The sequence below is a fragment of the Mus caroli genome, chromosome 11, assembly GCF_900094665.2.
Source record: "Mus caroli chromosome 11, CAROLI_EIJ_v1.1, whole genome shotgun sequence".
In the NCBI taxonomy this organism is placed as follows: Eukaryota; Metazoa; Chordata; class Mammalia; order Rodentia; family Muridae; genus Mus; species Mus caroli.
The window spans coordinates 30,350,089-30,371,631 of NC_034580.1; the positions used below are offsets into that span (position 1 = coordinate 30,350,089).

Genomic DNA, 21,543 nt, shown 5'->3' on the forward strand with positions numbered 1-21,543 from the left:
AGCCCAGAAACTTAGAATACCCAAGATACAAGATACAATCTGCAAAACAAATGAAACTCAAGAAGAACGAAGACCAAAATGTGAACACTCTACCCCTTCTGAGAATTGGGAACAAAGCATCCATGGAAGGAGTTACAGAGACAAAGTTTGGAGCTGAGACGAAAAGATGGACCATCTAGTGACTGCCATACCCATGGATCCATCCCATAATCAGCGTCCAAATGCTGACACCATTGCATACACTAGAAAGATTTTGCTGAAAGGACCCAGATATAGCGGTCTCTTGTGAGGCTATGCCAGGGCCTAGCAAACAGAGAAGTGGATGCTCACAGTCAGCTATTGGATGGATCACAGGGCCCCCAATGGAGGAGCCAGAGAATGTAGCAAGGAGCTAAAGGGGTCTGCAGCCCTATAGGTGGAACAACAATATGAACTAACCAGTAGCCCCAGAGCTCATGTTTCCAGCTGTATATGTATCAGAAGATGGCCTAGCTGGCCATCATTGGAAAGAGAGGCCCTTGGTCGTGCAAACTTTATATGCCTCAGTACAGGGGAACGCCATGGCCAAGAAGTGGGAGTGGGTGGGGAGGGCAGGGGAGGGGAGGGTATGGGGGAGTTTTGGGATAGCATTGGTAATGTAAATGAAGAAAATACCTAATTAAAAAAAAGAAAAATGGCTGGATATGAAATTAACTCAAACTAATCAGTAGCCTTCCCTTATACAAATAATAAACAGGTTGAGAAAAAAATTAGGGAGGCAACACCTTTCACAATAGTTTAAAATATCTTTGTGTAACTCTTACCAAGCAAGTGAAAGACCTGTATGATAAGAACTTCAAATCCCTGAAAAAAGAAATTGAAGAAGACCTCAGATGATGGAAAGATCTCCTATGCTAGTGGATTGATAGGATTAACATAGTAAAAATGGCCATCCTACCAAAAGTAATCTACAGATTCATTGCAATCCCCATCAAGATTCCAACACAGTTCTTCATAGACAAGGAAAGAGCAGTTCTCAGTTTCATATGGAAAAGAAAAAACTCAGGAGAGCTAAAATAATTCTTAACAATAAAAGAACATCTGGGGGCATCACCATCCCTGCTTCTACAGAGAAATAGTGTCAAAAACTGCATGGTATTGGTACAGAGGTAGATCGGTTGACCAATGGAATAGAATTGAAGAACCAGAAATAAGCCCACACACTTATAGACAGTTGATCTTCAAGAAAGAACCCAAAGACATACAATGGAAAAAAGAAAGCATCTTCAATAAATGGTTCTGGTCCAACTGGCAGTCTGTATGTAGAAAAAATGAAAATAGAACCATATTTATCCCCTTGTACAATGCTCAAGTCCAAGTGGATCAAGGATCTCAAAATAAAACCACATATACTGAATTGAAGAGAAAGTGGGAAAGAGCCTTGAACTGATTGACACAGGGGAAGATTTGCTAAATAGAACTTGAATGGCTCAGACTCTAAGATCAACAAGTTATAAATGGGATCTCATGAAACTGAAAAGCTTCTGTAAGGCAAAAGACACAGTCAACAGGACAAATGAGCAACTCACAGATTGCTTCACCAACCCCACATCCGATAGAGGGCTAATATCCAAAATATATAGAGAACTCAAGAATCTCACCTCCAAAAAACCAAATAACCCAATTTTTTAAAATGGCGTACAGAGCCAAACAAAGAATTCTCAACTGGGGAATCTCAAATGGTCGAGAAGCATCTAAAATGTTCAACATCCTTAGTCATTAGGGAAATGCTAATCAAAACATCACTGAGATTCCACCTTACACCAATCAGAATAGCTAAGATCAAAAACTCAGGTGACAGCAGATGCTGTTGAGAGTGTGGAGAAAGAGGAACACTCCTTCAGTGCTGGTGGGATTGCAAGCTGGTACAAGCACTTTGGAAATCAATCTGGTGGTTCCTCAAAAGATTGGAAATATTTCTACCTGAAAACCCAGCTACTGGGCATATATCCAATAGATACTTCAATATATAACAAGGACATGTGCTCTACTCATGTTCATAGCAGCCTTATTTATAGTAGCCAGAAGCTGGAAACACCCAGATGTCCCTCAACAGAAGAATGGATACAGAAAATGTGGTATATTTACACAATAGAATACGACTCAGCTATTGAAAATGACAACTTCATGAGATAGGCAAATGAGTGGAACTAGAAAATATCATCCTGAGTGAGATAATCCAGACCCAAAAGGACATACATGGTATGTACTCACTGATAAGTGGATATTAGCCCAAAAGCTCAAAATACCCACTATACAACTCACAGACCATATGAAGCTTAACAAAAAGGAAGGCCAAAGTATGGATGCTTTAATCACACTTAGAAGGGGAAACAAAATAATTATGGGAGGGGGGTCTTGGGTGATAAAGTGGAGGGTGAGGGGAGAAGGGGAATAGGTTCAGGTATGGGAAGAAGTCCAGAAGGCCAGGAGAATAAATAGAAATATGTAGAAATGGGGTGGAGTAGGGGAAACCACTAGAAAGCCCCAGATGCCAGGGATACAAGAGGCTCCCAGGACCCAATGGGGATGACATTAGCCGAAATACCCAACAGAGGCTGAGATAGAACCTGAAGAGCCCACCTGCAGTAGATAGACAAGGCCATCAATTGAGGAATGGGTCCACTCAATCATCTCAAAAATTTTAACCCTGAATAGTTCCTAAGGAAAGGTCATCAGAGACACCCTCCCCCACTTTGGGATCAATCTCATCCCCAGACACTAAACCCTGACACTATAGCTGATACCAAGAAGTGCTTGCAGACAGGAGCCTTATATGGCTGTCCTCTGAGATACTCTGCCAGCACCTGACTAAAACAGATGTAGACACTGATAGCCAACCATCGAACTAAGTCCAGAGACCCCAATGGAAGAGTTAGGGAACTGAAGAAGCTGAAAGGCACTACAACCCCATAGAAAGAACGACAGCATCAATTAACCGGACCCCTCAGTTCTCCCAGGGACTAAACCACCAACCAAAGAGTATACATGGGTTCATGGCTCCCGCTACATTTGTAGAAGAGGATTGCTTTATCTGGCATCAGTGGGAGAGGAGGTCCTCAGTCCTGTGGAGGCGTGTTGCCCCAGCGAAGAGGGATGCTAGAGGGATGAGGTGGGAGTGAGTGGGAGGGAGTAGCCTCTTAGAGGCAAAGGTAAGGGGGCTATAGGATGAGAGGTTAGAGGGGAGACTGGGAAGGGGAATAAGAGTTGAAGTGTAAATCAATACAATAATCAATAAAAAATAATAATAGTGTTGTATTGCTTATGAAGTAATGACAGAAACTGAATATACATATTCCAGATGTAATCTTGCCTGTCTTCAGTTGGTTGAACCTCCATGGACATAGATCCCATGGGCACAAAGGGCTGACTGTACTCATGTGGCACTCAAGTTTGTATTTAGGGAGAGTACCGCAGGTGCCATGGGTTCTTAGAGTGAAGGGTCCAACAGCTGAGGGGCACATAAACAATACTGACTCACCTCCACAGGTCTCCTGTATTCGTACCACATCGCCAATCTGTAGCGTGAGATGCTGGGCTTCACTGCCTTGGAAGTTGTAGATAGCTGTGAAATGGAACATGGAGACAGTTAGGGAGACCCTTAGGTACCTTGATCATTCTTTCATATTGCTGCCTCTGTCTTGAGTCTATCTCACATGTATGAAACCCAGATGGGCTACGGAAGGCCCGTGCAGAAGCCAGCTGCCTACTTCAATTGTCAATATAGACCCACTTGAAAACCCACCTCTTCCCACACAGGTCCTGCACAGTAACCTGGATGCCAGGAGGCTATTTGTACCATCCATACATTTAGCTTTTGCTGTGCTCCAAGCATTAGTTGTACATCTTCTCTTCTGCTCACAGCAACCCATGTGAGGCAGGAGCTATGAGCCCAGCAATGGGAATGAAAACAGTTGAATTTTAAGTAGGGCGTTGGAACCCTGGTGGAAGTTTGACTGAACAAATTTGAGATGTACTCTATTAAGCACTGAGTTGATATTCCTCTGCAGAGAACAGCAAAGCGGCAGGTTCTAGCAGTGGGCATGGCAGAACGATTGAGCGGGAAGCTCCATCCAGGTGTAAACAGTGGAACCATTAAGGCTGGGGGAGGGGAGGCTACAGAAAACACTCTGGCCAAAGTCATCAAGATGACGTTGGGGTCCAGGAGTTGCCTCATAACCACACAAACACTGATCTCAGTCAGATAGGGATAGTTTATTGAGCATACGTCCCAGAAATGGTTGGCCAGGACCATGATCAGGATTTGAGAACTGAACCATGACCTCAAGCTAAAATCCCACAAGGTTTTTAAGCCCAAAATCTACAAACATCTGTGTCAAGTTATTTCACTAATCAGGATTCAGGGTTAGGGGATTTCCTTAGAAATATGTTTTTGTTGCACATTTTTCCATTGGTTGGTGTACTTAACTGTGTGAGGGGACTTGCCTTGTCTAATATTCATGCCTTAACCTGACTACCAGGATGGGACTTATCCAACATTCATGCCATAACATGCCAACAAGAATGTCAGTTACCCACGCACATGCTTCTTTCAGTCAAGTAGGATGTTAGTTCCCAGGGAGGTCTTAGGAACTTCAACTTTACTCGACACTACTCAAAATAGAAGTCTTATTCCAATTAGTTTCTTATATTAGAGTAGATATTTCTCTTATGTTAGGTTCTATCCGATGGTGCAGTTTATATCACAAAAGCTCATATATAAGTGCAGGGAGTGCCATTGAATGGCTGGTTCTGGTCCAAGCTTCTATCTTGATTGCTTTCCAAGGGTACACAGCATCAGAGAATATGTAATCAATCTCGGCCCTAGAAAGGTTCCTAGTAATAGCAAAAACATATGAGAAAGTTGCCCTATAATGGCAGGCTGGCCAGGTAACTGTTATCTAGGTCCTAACCTTTTTCCTAGGCTCTAACATTCCTTAATATCTTACCTAGTTCCCAACAACAAGAAATGCCAGGAAATTCACCCAGCTTCCATACTTTCAACCACTAAATTGGGATGTCTCTTGTTCCACGTCTACTCTGTCTCAGGAACAAAATCCCCATATGAAGGACACTCCATCACTCCAGTATTTACACAATCATCTTTGTCTAATAAATATGACAGTTGGAATCTGAACTGTCCCTCGTGGGCTTATGGTTAGAAAGCTCGGTTAGAAAGCTAGATTGTGACACTGTTTTGTAGTTTGTCAGCCTTTAGGATGTTGGGACTGGCTGACAGATAGAGATGACTAGGGATGGGCCTTTTCTAATTCCAGACTTTGCTTCCTGGTCCATACAGATATGACAAGTCACTGCCAGAAGCTCCCACCTTGAGATGGAGCCACTTTGCTGTGCCTTCTCCCTATGGTGGCCAGAGATTCGTTTGAAACTGTGAGCCAAAATAAAACCTCCTCCTCTCAAACTGTTACATCAGGCATTGTGTCACACCAGGAGGAAGTAATACAGATCATCTTATCTGTTTCCTACCCAACCACAACCAAACTAGAGCGACCAAAACAAACCAAAGCTTCCCGAAGGCCACAGTCACACTGCTTCCTAAAGGTTGTAGGTGTCACGGATGACTACTTAGCATTCAGGAATGTATTCCCATCCACGAGTTGAAGAGTTATCTCAGTAGTAAAGTGTTTCCTTAGCAAGTATAAGGTTATAGTTTCAACCTCCAGCATCCAACATGGACAAAAAACACCAAGGGAACATGTGTTCTCATCCAAACTATTAGTTCCTAGTGGCAGGAGTTGTCAGAGACTTCTGTAGTTCCTTGGAACAGGAGACCACCCACACCATCAAAGAGGAGGGAGAGGTGGGCTGTGGAGTATCACTGCTGTGGTCACTGCTGTGGTCTCCTTTTCCCATGGCAGTGGCCATCTTGATGATGTCTGCCTTCGTCTCTGATGTAGGTTCCTAGAGCTGTAAACAGCAGAAGGACCTTTTCTCAAAAAGTTTTGTCATGAGTGCGTGTGTGTGTGTGTGTGTGTGTGTGTGTGTGTGTGTGTNTGTGTGTGTGTGTGTTCCCTGCTAGCTGTTACATCTATACCTCAGAACACTCACAGAAGCAACTCTACAGCAACCAATCTCAAAGACATTAAAAACCAAGTCAACAACCAAAATGTCTTTCCTAAACCCTGGGATTTCGGGATTAGGGCTGAAATACTTCCAAGAACAGTGGTTTGGAAAGACACCCACCTACACCAAGGAATTTAAAAGGCTGTGCATGAATGTTAGGCATATGCCAGAGGTGCAGGGCTAGCAGGATGGGGGGAAAGGGGGGCTGATGTAAGGAATCCCTGAATTCTCAGCTCTGACTGAATCTCAACAGCCTTACAGACAGGAAGTCAGGCTTTGCAGAGCTTCAAAGGCCTGGGTGAGCCCTGAAGGCATGCCAGCACACAGAGCCAGAGCAAAAACCAGACTCTTTCCCTTTCTTTTGACTCCAGGTACTTAGATCTTCAGTGCCTACACACACCAAATAAACACAAACATATTTATATAAAGCTGCTAACCATCTAAACATTACCACCCACGCCAAGCAATGACAGCAGGTCCACAAGGAGAACACGTCTCCTGCAGCTATTACATCCTAATAATATTCAAAGTATATACTTTTTAATTCAAAAGTATGAGTATGTTAAGAAGAAAGTCCAGTCAACTCGTGGGAAGAGAAAACTGGGCAAGAGAAAGGACAAATACTGGACTTAGGAGACAATGGGGTTAAATCAACTGTCTTACATATATTTAAAGAATTAAAGGAAAGTAGGACAGAAAGCAAAGGCAATGGGAATGGAAATCCAGAGTAAAAATCATCATTGGTGACATAGAAATCATAACAAAATGGAGCTGGGTATGGCAATGCGCAGCTACAATCCTAGCACTCAGAGGCTGAGCAAGATTGTGGGTTGTAAGTGAGGCTAGTGTGAGAACTTACCTCAAAAAAGTTATACAATGGGAACAAATAGAAACGCTGGATAGAGGCAACAATAGTAAATATGCAAAGAAAAGAAAACAAAACAAAAAACAAAAGAACAAAACCAAAACCAAAAAACTTACCAAAGAACTTTAAGGGCAGAGTTGAGAGTGTGGGAGAGAAAATTGGTGACTTTGGAGACAAGACAGCTGAGATCAAGCCAGACCAAGATGCACAGAGACAAAAGAGCAAACAAAAATGAACAGATCAGAGATCTGTTGGTGTGTTTGGCACAGTCAAACACACCAACATGCCCATAAGGGGAATCCCAGAGTGAAGAGAGAAAAATGGACAGAAAAAAATGGAAGAAATAATGGTCAGAACTACTCAACTGTAATGGAAGACTCAAGTCTCCACGGCAGGAGACGCAAGGAAATGGAAGTAAGGTAAACTCACAGCCGTGCACACCGAGACACATTTAAGCCCAACCGTCATAAACTAAGATGAAGAATTTTAAACAGCTATACAAAGGGCTTTAATGAGACAATGACATGGGGTCCCCTTTAGAAACCATGAAAAGGGAAAAAAAATCTAGAAATGGAGAATCCCATAGCTCATAAGATTTTCCTTCAAATATGAAGAGAAAATTAAGAAATGAATAAAAACTAATTAAAAAACTGAACCCATAGTTAATATCACAGTCTAATAATATCATAATGTATATTATGTATCTGATATATACTATAATAATATGTAATAAACAGTAACATCATAGCTAATAATCACAGTCTCAATGAATTAATATGATTGAGAAAAATGTATAAAATAACAATGAAATGTTATCAATAATGCTATTTAAAATGTATAAAATAATATTAATAAAAGTATCTATGATACCAAACACACCACACAAAGATGATTGTAGTGTAGCAGAAATGGTGATGTTGGGCTGGGAAAGAACATAGCATAGCATATACTATGGGAATACAGTTAATTTTAGCTCTGACTACATTCATATAAACAAGTGTAATTAGTAGTTAAGAGCAAGTTAACCAATAACCGCCAACAAAACAGCTTTAGAGGCTCAGCTTTAAAAACACTGAGTGATCTTCCAGAGTGTTCCAGTTTGATTCCCAGTTCCCCTATGACAACTCAACCATCTGTAACCCCAATCCCAGTGAGATCTGACACCCTCTTCTGGCTTCTCTAGACACTGTACATGTGTGATATGCAAGCAAAATATTTATAAACATAAAAAATAAAATAAATAATGTAGTGGCTTGTGTCCTTATGCTAATTATGTTTACCCAAAACCTGTTTGCAGTGTCCTCCATGTAGGTCTAAAGGAAGTCTGTCCCCAGTTGGTTTTTGACTGGTCAATAAAGTTACAGGCTGCCAATACCTGGGCAGGGAGAACGAGGCGGGGCTTTTAGGATCCCAGGATGGGACTGAGGAAAGAGGGAGAGGGGATTCTGCCATGAAGAGGGCGCAGGAGATGGATCACACGGGACAGGTGCAGGAGGGAGGGAGAGACAGCCGACATGTAGGTACAGGGGAAAGAGATCCTAGAAAGGCTGTCCAGCAAGGTCCAGGACAGCAAAGATGAAATACAGATTTAGCAAGTATTAACTCAGGACTATTGGAGGGGGGATGTGTGTTAGCCACGTGGAGTTAGGGAGTGGCCAAGCTGCTTAGGGCATATTAAAAATAAGGCTGCTTGTGTGTGTGCACTTGTGCATGCGTGTGAGTATGTGCATGTGCATGCATGTGTGTGTGCATGTGCATGCGTGTGCATGTGCATGCATGCATATGTGTGTGTGTGCATGTGTGTGTGTGTCTTTCACTCATGAGTCCAGAGCAATTGGACGATAGCGAGAAGCACACATTGCCAGGGAGTTCAGAGTTCAAAATAATTTTAAAAATTAAATAACCTTCAAAACATTTAAAAAGAGAAAACAGATTTTAAAAGGAAAGAAACACAGGCAAGTGTGAAAGAGGGACAAATGAGAACGGAGGGAGGACAGAGATGTGTGTGGGTGTGACTGTGCCGTTATGACCCCTATGCTAAGGCATAGATAACACAGGGAAAAATAATCAAGAGTAAACAAACTTGTAATGGAAACTCAAGGATCAACAAAAACAAAGATGTGAAATATACACAATGCCAACGGCCACATGAAAAGAGAAAATATTTCCTCAATATCTACTTTAAAATGTACATGGAGATTAAACCTCCTGTCCAAAGGCAGAGGTTGCTGAGATTGGAAAGAAGGCTCAGCAGTTAAGAGCACAAATCACTTTTGTGCAGATCAATTCTGAGCCCTGACTTAGGGGGGTTCACATGCCTCTAACTAGCTGCAAGGGACCCAACTCTCTCTGTTGTCCTCTGAGGGCACCGCACATACACATAAGTATACAGAAATGTGTACACACACACATACACATGCATATACATATACAACACACACATACACATAAACAACACATTTATTTATTTGTTTGTTTATTATTTTTTAAAATGGATTTCAGGAAATTTTTTTTAAAAATCCGAATCCAACTACATGTTGTTTCCAGAGACTAGCTTTAGGTACTCAAGTAGGTCTAATGTTTAAAAAAAAAATGAAGAAAGGTATAGTTACAAATATAGAACAGAGAACTATATTAACAAACACTGACCCAGTTAAAGAGACAGGCAATTCTACAACAGTAGTTAAAGATCTCATTAACCGGATATCAGTGATGGATAGAAAAATTAGGCACAAAGTCAAAATGGAAACAGAGGAATTGGCCAATACCACAAACGACTGGACCTGACCAACCTCTGTAAGCCACTGCTATCTAGAGCAGCAGAGTCCCTCCTCTCAACGTGCAGGGACTGCTGCAGCATGGATCACAGATTGGGCAGCACAGTAAATCGTTGGCAGTTAAATGACTAAGATCATGACTAGTATCTTCTGTGACCACAGAGAATTAAAGCTATAGGTCCGTATCAGAATCAAAACTGAAAAAAAAAATCACAAAAGAGGGTCAAAAGCACAAGCAAAATAAAATGGCTGGCAACCTCATAAGAAAAATTAGGAAATCTTTTCAGACAAGTTCAAACGCAAACACAAAAAGCTACCAAAGCTCATGGATACCACAGAGGTGTGGTTAGAACATTTCATAGCTATAGATTTCTGCAAGGAAGCACAAAGAGACCTCAAATTACCTACATTTCTAATTTTTAACAACTAATAGAAGAAAAGCAAACAAAACCCAAAGATAAAAGAGAGAAAACAACGCAAATTAAAGCAATGAGGGGCGGACAAGAGGGGAGACGCCAGGAAGACAGCGGAACCAGAATGTGCTCCTTCGAAGTGATATACAGATAGGCAGGCAGAGTAAAACTGAACGGAGGCTTCATGGTATCAAGTCAGAGTGAAAGTGAGGACATTATTGCCCACAATAATGAATTCAGAAAGGAGAGAGATTATAAGCAGACAGTCCTCTAGCTACTGCCCCTTATAGTGAATGCAATCAGAAATGAAACTTTCACAAGAGAAGCGTCTTTCAACACTTGAACACCCAAAAATGCAGTGACCTAGATAAAATGGATGTATTCCTTGAAAGAAACTACCAACCTTGACTCATGAGAAAACATAAATTCAGTTATCAACCCACCACCACCACCAAAGGGCCTGTGGAGATAGCTCAGTTAGTAAAGTGCTTAAGAAGCCAACATGAGGACCTAGGCTTGCATCTCTAGCATCCATGTAAAAGAGCTAAGTATGGTACTATGCATCTGTAAGCTCACTGGAGGACGTAGAGACAGGCAGATCCCTGAGTTCATTGGCCAGCCAGGAGAACTCAGTCAATGAACTCCAGATTCAGAGAGAGGATCTGTCTCCAAACAAGAAAGGTGAAGAACAACTGAAGAAGATATCTGATCTTTGGCCACCACACACATACACACAAACAAATGTGTGTACAAAACCCCACACTAATATGTACATAGAATACACACAGAGACAGGTGTGCACGCATACTCCAAAGGAGAAAGCACAACACATGTTACTTCAATATGAATTCTATAAGATAGGAGAAATCAATGGCTATTCTTTTTTAAACTTTCCCACAAAAGAAAGGAGAAAATACTTCACAAGATATTATGGGCAGTCTTGGTGTAATACAAGGAATTTATAAGCAAAGACAGTATCTCTTGTGAATCTAGATGCATGCATCCACAAGAGATTAGCAAATGGAATCTAGCAGCCACATTGAAAGACACCATGGATTTCACAGAGAATACAAGAATTGTTTGCTATCCAAAAGAATAAAAGAAATACACTTGTATCAATAGCACAAAGGAAAAAGGTTGCATGTTTATGTTAACTATTGAAGAAAAAGCATTTGCAAAATGTATCGACATCTTACAATTTTAAAATAGTCACTAGTCAATAGAATAGCTTCACCCAGCGATGGAAACCAGTTGCTGTGTGAGTCAGACCTCTCTGACTTTGTGACACATACTTCGCCCAGACAGCTTCTTTTTGACTGATGGTTTCAGAAGTCTCCCTCCCTGTCCTTGGCTCTGTTGCATCTGGGTCTATGGTGAGGCAGAGCTTCGTGGCAATGAAAAGATGTGGCAAAGTTCACTCACCTCACAACACACATGAAGCAGAGAGAATGAAGAGGAAGGTGCCGTACAGAAGAAATAGCCCCCAAGGACCTCCACCTAGGCCCAGCCCTCTAAATTTAGCACCAACAGTTGATGGCCACATTTTCAGGAAGTAAGTCTGTGGAGAGCATTTCATATTCTAACTATAACAGTTGTTTTATCTTATACCTTCAAAAATTAACTCAAAATATATCAAAACCATACATATTTATAAAACTTTTAGAAGAAAACAGCTGTACTTTTTCATGCCCAGAGTTCGCCATCCTAATCGAGCATATACAAACCATCACAGAGAGAGAGAGATTGAGAGAGAAAGGTAATTTGGGCTTCATCAAATTTGTACATCCAAGGCCACTATCAAGAAAGTGAAGCAATGCAATTTTTAGGGGACACGATTGCAGCTGTCGAATTATACAGAGTGAGGTATGCAGGCTCAGATGTATAGATACTCCACCTTTGACTCTTACATGTGGATCCTAGTGTTGAATCTTTCTGTTTACGTGTCTAAGTCAGAGTATTTGTAGAAATCAGAAAGCTAGAAATGTCCCAAAAGAGGGAGGGCATGACCTTAAGGGAAGTAAGACAATAGAAAACATTAAGGTAGACAGACGGAAAGTTTGTGGGTAGAAAGGTTAATACAAGGATGGAGAGGGGAAAGAATGAAGGAGAGGGTCAATAAAAAACCAAGGATCAGGAAATGGACACATGCAAACCCACTACTTTATAAGATAATTTAAAATATAATTTTAAAGGAGTTTATACAGACTTACCCTACAAGGATGATGGCTCCCAGAATCCATTTCTTATTAAGCACAAATCCCAGTGCCAAACATGGAATACATCTCTATGAGATGATGTCCAGAGAGTTCCCAGAGCACCCCCCACCCTCACCCCCCAAACAATACAGGCCAAGTTGCTCACCGAGTTAGATAATAAGACCCTGCTGTGGCCCCTACCACATGCTTTGGTTGCAGAACATAAAGAAGACAATTTAGAACTGAGCTGGAAGCTTCCTCCCTACTGACTGATGCTCATGGTGCCCAGTGATGTTTTCTCTGCAGGCTACTGGAAGAGAAAGATCACCAATGGCCTTATCCAGTGGTGGCCTTGCATTCTACAATAATAATACCCCACCTGCTGCTGTAACCGTGAGACGACTCTTACAGGGATTGCAAGCTCATTTCTGTTCAGATTTGAGGCCTGCTTCATAGGAGGGATCTCATGCCTGGTCCTGTGAATCTAGTCAGAAACCAGGAGAGCAAAATGGAACCATCACCAGCTTCAGGGAATTGGGAAGAAATAAAGAGGGGAATATTAGGGTATGAGTAAGCTGATCAAGGAAATAGGGAAGGGGGTTTCCTTAGGAAGGGGGAGGGATGTAAATACAGAAGAAGGTGGGAGGAGAGGAAATGACAGGATACAAATGACCTGAAAGACAAAATGGCAAATGGGGGACCCTTAGAGAAAAGGGAGGGAGCTAGACACAGAAGAAGGAGGAAGAGAGGTAAAATAACTATATGGATGTCAGAAAAAGCCACAAATAGTCATAGTATTGACTATTCACACACACACACACACACACACACTATGATGCACATAATTCAGTGATAAATATACACAGACAGTATGGATCAACTTTTATTAATGCTCATGTCAAGAGCCAGAGAACATCTAACAAAACCCTCAATAGCGGACATAAGAAGCCCCCTTCTGGGTTGTTTGCAAAGGCTGTCTAACAGTTGTATGTCCTCAAATATATGACCTCCTGATGTTGCCCCTTAGCTACTCCCCAGAGATAAAAGGTACCCTATTGCTGAAGACACCACACACCTCAGACACAGGGTCCAGAAGCTCCTGAGCTGTAGCATACCTGAATGCTCTCTCTCTCTCTCTCTCTCTCTCTCTCTGAGGACTTGCTCCTGTGGTACCAGAAAGCACATGCAAGTTTCCAAAGGGAGGAGGGAGCTAACAGTCCATCCTACCCAGCTATAGCGCCTAGAAATCACCTCAATGACCAGCATGGAACAATAACCCAAAGGGTGCAGTGGTGGCACCCGTGCCTTGGCAGTAACCGACAACTCTAATTGGATTAAGACCCACTCAACAAGAGGAATGCCATGCCTGGTATCTGAAACCTAGATATCTATTCAGTGTTATTCCTTCTAGGCTCCGCCTCACAGTTACCTGGCAACAGTCAGGTATGCCCAACTCACTGTAAAAGGGACTGTTCCCTCCTTTCTCTTTTGCTCTCTTGTTCTCTTATCTTTCCCCACCTCTGTCCCTTCCCTCCCCATCCTCTTCTCCCCTCTCCCCATGTCTTCTCTCTCTCTCTCTCTCTCTCTCTCTCTCTCTCTCTCTCTCTCTCTCTCTGTCTCCCCTACCCCCTCAATTCCCCTCCCCACACCCTAAATAAACTCTATTCTATACTATATATCATGTGGCTGGTACCTCAAAGCAAAGCAATGCCTCGCCATGGGTCCACAGAGGCACCATCTCCTCCACCCTCTCCCCCACCCCCACCCCCACACCAAACATATCCCTGGCTTTCTCTTTCTTTTTATAAAACACAGCACTCAGTACTAGTGAATTCATGGTTATTGGAGGAGAATCTACAACCATTAGTTTGCTAAACCAGAATAATCCCTAAAAATAATCTATAAACATTTGTCCTTATCCTCACAAATAAGTGTAGTCTTCACCTCTCAGCAACGAAACTTGTCATTGCAGCAGACTGAGAGCACTAAAGCAAACCACAACCACACCACAACCACTCAAAAGGCAGAGTCCTGGAGCTCAGCCCTGACGGGTACAAACACTCCAGCATCTAAGGCTTAGGAAACATTGCAAAAGAGGGAGTGGAAAGGCTATAAGAACCAGAGGATCAGGGAGTTTGCTGTGAGACTTCATCTCCTAACCTTAAAGGCTACACACATAAAATCTCACCAACACGACTGCGCAAGTGTGAGCTGAACAAAGTTGACACCAGCAAACATGCCAGTGGACAAGGAAAAGCCCACAAGGCTTCAATCCTACAGAAACAAAGAAAAACACAGACAAGCGAGGAAAACTGGGAGTAGGAGAGACAGCCCTGCCCAGGAGAGACAGACAACCCTGCCCAGGAGAGACAGACAGCCCTGCCCAGGAGAGACAGACAGACCTGCCCAGGAGAGACAGCCCTGCCCAGAGAAGAGCACACCAACTGCCCATCCAGTGCCAAAGACTCAGCTCTAAAAACATACACACCAGGAACATGGGATGGAACTCGATAGGATATATTTAGGAATATGTGTGCATATACAAACATATATGTTTATATAGATTTTTTAAATAGGGATTGTGCTGGTTTGGTAAACCGGTAATTGCAGATTTTTCTCTAACAACCATTAGTTCTAAGTAGATATCTAGGTTTCAGATACCAGGCATGACATCCCTCTCGTTGAGTGGGTCTTAATCCATAGGTTTGAAGGAGAGTGGAGAGGGGTCCCGAGAGGGTTTAGACTGAGGGTAGAGAGAGGAGAATGTTGTATTTAAATTACGAAGTCAGAGCTCATGGATGGAGAGGTCACCGACCTTGGAGGAGAATCTACAAGTGTCGCTTTACTAAGTGGACGTGTCTTCAAAGTGCCTTTAGCTGTTTATATTTATAGCCATAAAACTGTGTCTGCTCTTTGCCTTCAAACAAGCTTTCCTTTTCAATGGACAGCGGTTAACTCAGAGACTCACAGCAACAAATTAGATCTGAAATAAAAGTCTATACTATTCTGACCTTCATAAAGAACTCTTACATTGCACCCACAAAATTGACAACACAGACCATCAGAAGCACAGCATATCACCTCATATGATATGACCACTCATTGGTATGGCCATAATGGTTTTTTTTTTGAAAGGGATACAGAAAAATTGTAATCCTCAAAAATTAGCATGGAAACAAGTCATGTATAGCAATTAGGGGACAGTGTGAGCAATCTTCAAAGGCAGACAGAATTAACATGGGACCCATTGATTCTAATCCTGGATTCACACCCCAAATTGTTAACAAGAATTCAAACCAAAAACTTTCATGTGAGCATTTATTGGGCACTATTAGCATACGCTAAAAGATCGAAACAACCCAGGTATCTATCAGTAGCTGGATAAGCAAAATGTGGTATATGTACACAACGGAATATTATTCAACCAGATAAGGGTACAAAATACTCGTACATGGACAGTACAGATGATCCAAGAAAAGCACACTAAGTACAAGGAACGAGACCCAAAGAACCATCAATGTTTTCCTCTGTTCCATTTATACGAAAGATCAGAAACACAGAGATGCCAACAGCTAAATGGTCACTGGACCAGAACAAGGGGTTACTGCTTAATGGCTACTAGAATCATGGTTGTAGAAATGCAATCTTGTACAGCTAGGCATTGGAGACATAGCTGTGCTACTGAACTATGCGACTTAGCGTGGTTAAAACAGCAAGCTGAGAATTCATGTGTTTAGTCAAAATTACCAAGAAATATTTGTGCACCGAGCACCTTAAGTGTGGGGAGGTGCTGCTAGAATGGAGAGGTGCGCTGGTGAACAAGATGGGGAGAAGAATGTTTGGCCTCAGGGAGCCAGGGACAAGAGAGGGGCCGGCCATATATGGAACATGCGCTCAGTGATGTACAGTCATTGGCAGCCTGGAGGGGAACAGGCAGGATGGCCTCCACAGCATGACAGGAGCAACAGGCCCATCTGCAGTGACAAGGATAAAATAGGCAGTCCAACTTCCGGAAGCCCGGGTCGTTATAGAGCATCAGTTATCCCCAGCATATGGGGTGAGTGGAGGCTTCCGGGGGTGCAGAATCCATGCCCTCACAGCTCTGCTTCCCTTTTAAGCAGGAAGAAGAACGCCCAGAGTCCTTTCACATGTGGGCAGTGAGCCCTGTAGACAGTGGGTCTGTTCCCAGGAGCCTCCCACCTGCCTTGGCAGCTGCCAGCAGCAGGTCAGACTTCCTCTCTGTGTCTTAAGATAGGCATCATTGTGCCAGCTCTGACCACATTGAAAGGCGTCTGGGGAACCAAGGGAGTAAATTACACTTTACACGGGTTGTTAGGGTTCCTGGAGAGAAACTGTATGTAACCAGGCCTCACCTAGGAGTGCGGACCAATAGTAATCCTGACAGAACTAATGTTCTTTGGATATTCGCCTTGGACTAGACATTGTTCAAAGCTCTCTCCTCTTATGTGTTTATAATCCTCACAGCACTGCTTCCAAGTACAAAGAATAGTGTCCATGTGCCAAATGAGGAACAGAGAGGCTAGTAAAGTTACCTAATCTCACACAGTGCCTGAGCTGGGCGTAACATGTCCTTGCCCCTGTGCACACCCTGCGAGAAGCAGCTCTAGGCTTTGTATAGATTATTCTGCATCACAGACAACCCCCTCCCAACTCATCTCCTTTCTCTCCTCTCTCACTCTTCAGCCTCCCATCTCTATAACATATGTCGCCCTAAACTCATCAAAGAGAGCCCAGTGACTTGGAAGGACAGTAGCTCTGCCCTTTAGTTGAGTGTGACCTTGGGTGAATATCTGCACTTCTCTGGGTCTCATGGTGTGCTAATGGTATCTCTCAAACAATGTTATTAGGATACTGTACTGGGTCCGGTGCAAGGTGTACCCTATGGCTCTAACCTCTGGATGAGAGTATTCTCAGGGATGGAAATTCCCTGGGAGGTAGTGAAGCTTAGAAAGCATGAGGCAGGGTCTCAGATCCCACCTCAAGAGTTCAGACCTATCCTTCACTGGCCCTGGCCTCAAGCACAAGGTCTCAGTTCGTGTCCTGCACAAGGCTAAGAGAGGAACCTAGCTAGGGTCTGCCTGCCTGAGTATGTGTGTCCTACACTTGTCTTCTGTAATCCAGACAGCCTACACTGAATAGTAGACTCCATCTTTCTGGGCCTCAGCATCTCCAGCTCCCACTGAAGGACAGTAGGATGCCCTCTCTGGTCCATTATATCTGTAGCTGATCCTTAGACCTGTGCTATCTGAGCCCAGGCACTCAGATGAGCAAGCTAACTGTGAAAAACTAGCTCTTACTAACCATTTCTGAGACTTCCTGCTTCCTCTAAGTAACCTAGAAATTGAGACAACACCCAGTCATTTAAAAAAAACAAAAAACAAAAAACCAAGGCATCTGATCAGAACTTCAGATGAACAAATGATGTAACCACACACCACCTGCAATCTAACGCTCCCCTGACCCCTCGTGACACCTGGGAGTACGTTTTAGCATGCTTCCTCATTTGCAGTTCCAGTTAGCCACGATTCCACATGGCCATCCTTGTTCTAATGAAGATGATTTTATTCTCTGTCAAAAGATTCCAAAAAGACCCACCCAATGTTAATCATGAAAGGCTGGACTGTCTGCAGGATCAACACCCAGCCACAGTCAGAGCTCAATCAATGCGAGCCACATTTCTTTTTTTAAGCAGTATTACAAGATCTCCAAAAGCCAGCTATTCAGAGAGCCACTAACTCCTTGCAAGCTTCATGTCACCTTTAGCCCCACTTCCCAGCTGTTTGCAGGCAGTGGCACGGAGGGGTCACCATTGAGTGAAGTTAAACCTTTGTCTAAGAGCAAGTCTGGAGAGAGCCCCAGGGCTCAGGGCTCTCTTCTGCATAACCCAGTGGTTTCTCCATTCCCTCTGCACGTGACCTGGCTTACAGTCTTCTCCCCCACTGGCTGCTGGTGCTTGGACACATGCCAGTGTGCTAGTGTCCTTGCTAAGCAGGCTCTGCACTGACTCTCTGCTCCTCCAAGCCAGAGGTTGGTTGGCCTCAGGACTTGGCCTTGAGGCTGACGGGACTGCAGGATCAACTGTGGTTTCCACAGAAGGAAACCACCCAGATAGGGCGTTGCCTATGCAGCAAATCAGGTCAGCACACAGCACACTTGGAGGGCGGCAGGGTATACTGAGTTTTGCTCAGTCTCCCATGGCTTTTGACCGGAGTCCTTTCCCTCACACCCTGCCCACTCATGTCAGGCAAGAGAGTTCAAATCTGTCAGCTTAAGATGTCTCGGGAACATTTTGTAACTGCCTCCGCTGAAATGTATGTATCTGTTCCAAGGACTCACTGCTTATAAGCCCATCCTCCCTTTGCCTGAGGACCTCTGTTCTCAAAGCTTCCCTTGCTAGGGTAAAACAGACTAAGGAAGTGACTCTGCTCACCAGGACCTGCTTCTGTTATTTTTTTCTAAATTACTAAAAGGAAACTCGAGGGCAGAATTCCACCCTTTGCTGAGTGTGATTGCTTATCTCTGACCCTCTATTTGTCTCTGACCAGGCTGAGGGAGGGTCCTTGTTCACTCTCTGTAAGGGACATCCCCTATCAGCAATTTAAGTGTACAATGGAAAAGGCAGAAAATCATCTAGAACGGGAGCTGGTGGCATGGTTTGATGGGTAAAGGTCTCTACTGTCAAACCTCACAACCTGAGTTCTGTTTCCGAGGACTCACATAGCAAAAGGAAAGAACCAACTCTCACAAGATATTATCTGACATCCACACTAGAACCTTGGCATCAATACACACACAGTAAACAAACAAATGTGGACAAAAAAAATGGCTTTCAGAATGAGAGCCATTGAAATCACGACCATGAGATAGGCAAATGGGAGAGTTTACTCATAACCTTGGTCCTCAGCCAACTTACAGCCAGCATCCCATTATAGCCTTCCCATCACAGATGCTCCCATCTCCCATCTCAGATGCCTAGCTCCACACAAAGGACTTGAACATCTCCTGCGTCAAGTGCTACACCCAGGAACATCAGCAGTGAAAACTCAATGAGAACCCATGAAGACATTGTTCTCACAGCCAAGGATCAAAGGGGCATTCCAAGGACTGCAACCACCTGAGGCTGGCTCCAGCAAGGGCACACGTAGAAATCCCAAACTGGTAATCCTCAAAACAGTTGTAGTGAGGCTATAATGGGATGCCTATCAACCTTGGAAACTGAACCATCCAGGGAGAGTCTTGGAGCTTGGGCTCCGGGGCTGCACATCCCTGTGTCATCTTTAGTGAATCAAAGTGACCCCACCCAGTGAACAGGAATCAGGCTGGGACTCCAACTATGAGTTCTCTAGTCCAGAGGTCCTCAGTTTGGGACTATTTTCCCTCTGGTGATACTTATCTTTGCCCTAATTTGGGGCCAGGTAGAAGGCTGAATGTTCTTTCTAATAGTAGAGGCCCGACAACCTGCTCAACCATCTGCTATGGCTCACACATGGACTGAGTTTGCACCGCAGTGGCTCAGGAATTGGAGGTGGGCCTCAGAGTGGCAACACCAGGAAATGGTAGAACCTTCAAGAGGCTGAGCCCAGTGGACGCTGGTCAGGTCATCGGGGTATGGCTTTTGGAAATGAGACTCATTTATTTCCCTAGAGAAAGTTGTTATAAAAGGAAGTACAAAGCTACTTCCTAGTCTCTGGCTTCTCTGGCTCTCATCTCCACTCTTACCACAGTAGCACAGATAGCCCTGAAGTCCCCACCTGCTACTGAATAGGCAAAGTCAATGATCAGTCTCAGATCTTCAACCACTAAAGCTGTGACCTAAATAAACCTCTTTTCTTTGTTAGTACTCTGCTTTGGGTACTTTGTTATAGCAACAGAAGATGGATTGACACTCCACTGTATAATTGAAGAGAGAGATCTCTATTAAAGAACCATGTCCAACTCACAGTATCAGCTGGAGCAAAGTGAGGAAGTCCTGCTTAGAATGATGTGGGTGTGTTCCATAGCACACACACACACATATGTGCATGCATGTGCACATTCTTACGTTCACATATACACTGTGGAGTTAGAAACAATGAAACCAACCACATAACCTCAAAGCCTCTGGCAATCTGATGAATCCTTCAGGTCAGAGGACTAAATGGCTCTTGTTCTCCGGAACCCTCTAAAATCTGGTAGCTGAGTCACACAAAAGAGAAACAAGGAGCAGCCTGAACTCTGTGGTGCCAAGTTGCCGGGCACAGCAGCTGTGGCCTCTCAGAGAGCTAGAAAGGTCCTGTGAGGGAAGTGAGACTAGAAGGAGAGGGAGGAGAAGAGCTGGGGGGTGGAGGGGTGGAGCAGAAGAAGAGCAGTGGGAAGGGCGGGAAGTGCAGGAGTGCGGGGGAGGAGTCAACAGCGTGACCTGTGAGGACACACACAGCAGGGCCATCTCAGTGGATTTCCAGGGTGTGAACAAGTGGGATTGGCCCAGTGGCTGACTGAAAGAGTCACCATCAGGAAAGACTTGAAGAGCTATGGTGCTTTCATAGGGCTCAGCCTCTTGGAAGGAAAGGAGGGGGGTGAGAAGATGGAGGCCGGATGGAGTAACTCAGTTCACCTGAACCTTGTAAGGCTCAGAAATGGGAAAACTTCAAGTTCTGCCTCCCTGGTTCCTCCCTCATCTACCCATCCATTTATCCATCTATTCACCCATGCACTCATCCATCTATGTATCCTTCCAGCCACACATCCTTCCATCCAATCAACAACAACTAAAGAAGCATGTTACCCAACGACCCTAGAGAGAGGGTCAGTTTTGGCATGTTGAGATTCTATCCTGTGAAGGGTCCCAGACAATTCAACAGAAGACTGAAGTGAAATATGGTAAGGTTACAGGAGGATCATGGTAATATGAAACAAGAGGTCCACCTGCCCCGGCCTGAGAAACAGGAGACGGGTACTGACTGTGGTGGTATTTGTAACCTCATTTAGAGATTCAGTACTGGTCTGCATCCCCAAAGGCAGGGTTGCTGCATCACTATTCATCATGGAAATAAACTGATCTGAATAGATTGCAAAGAGAGAAAGAAAGAAAGAAAGAAAGAAAGAAAGAAAGAAAGAAAGAAAGAAAGGAAGGAAGGAAGGAAGGAAGGAAGGAAGGAAGGAAGAAAGGA

General features: G+C 43.7%; 1 protein-coding gene across 1 annotated transcript in view; it reads right to left on the reverse strand.

Annotated features, from left to right (window-relative positions):
- Dock2 (dedicator of cytokinesis 2) overlaps nucleotides 1-21,543 on the reverse strand; it is a 558,039-nt gene that overhangs the window by 526,837 nt on the left and 9,659 nt on the right. Inside the window, exon 2 of the mRNA XM_021175778.2 lies at nucleotides 3,521-3,604. Within this exon, the coding sequence (XP_021031437.1) occupies nucleotides 3,521-3,604 (84 nt within the window). The remainder of the gene's footprint in view (nucleotides 1-3,520; nucleotides 3,605-21,543) is intronic.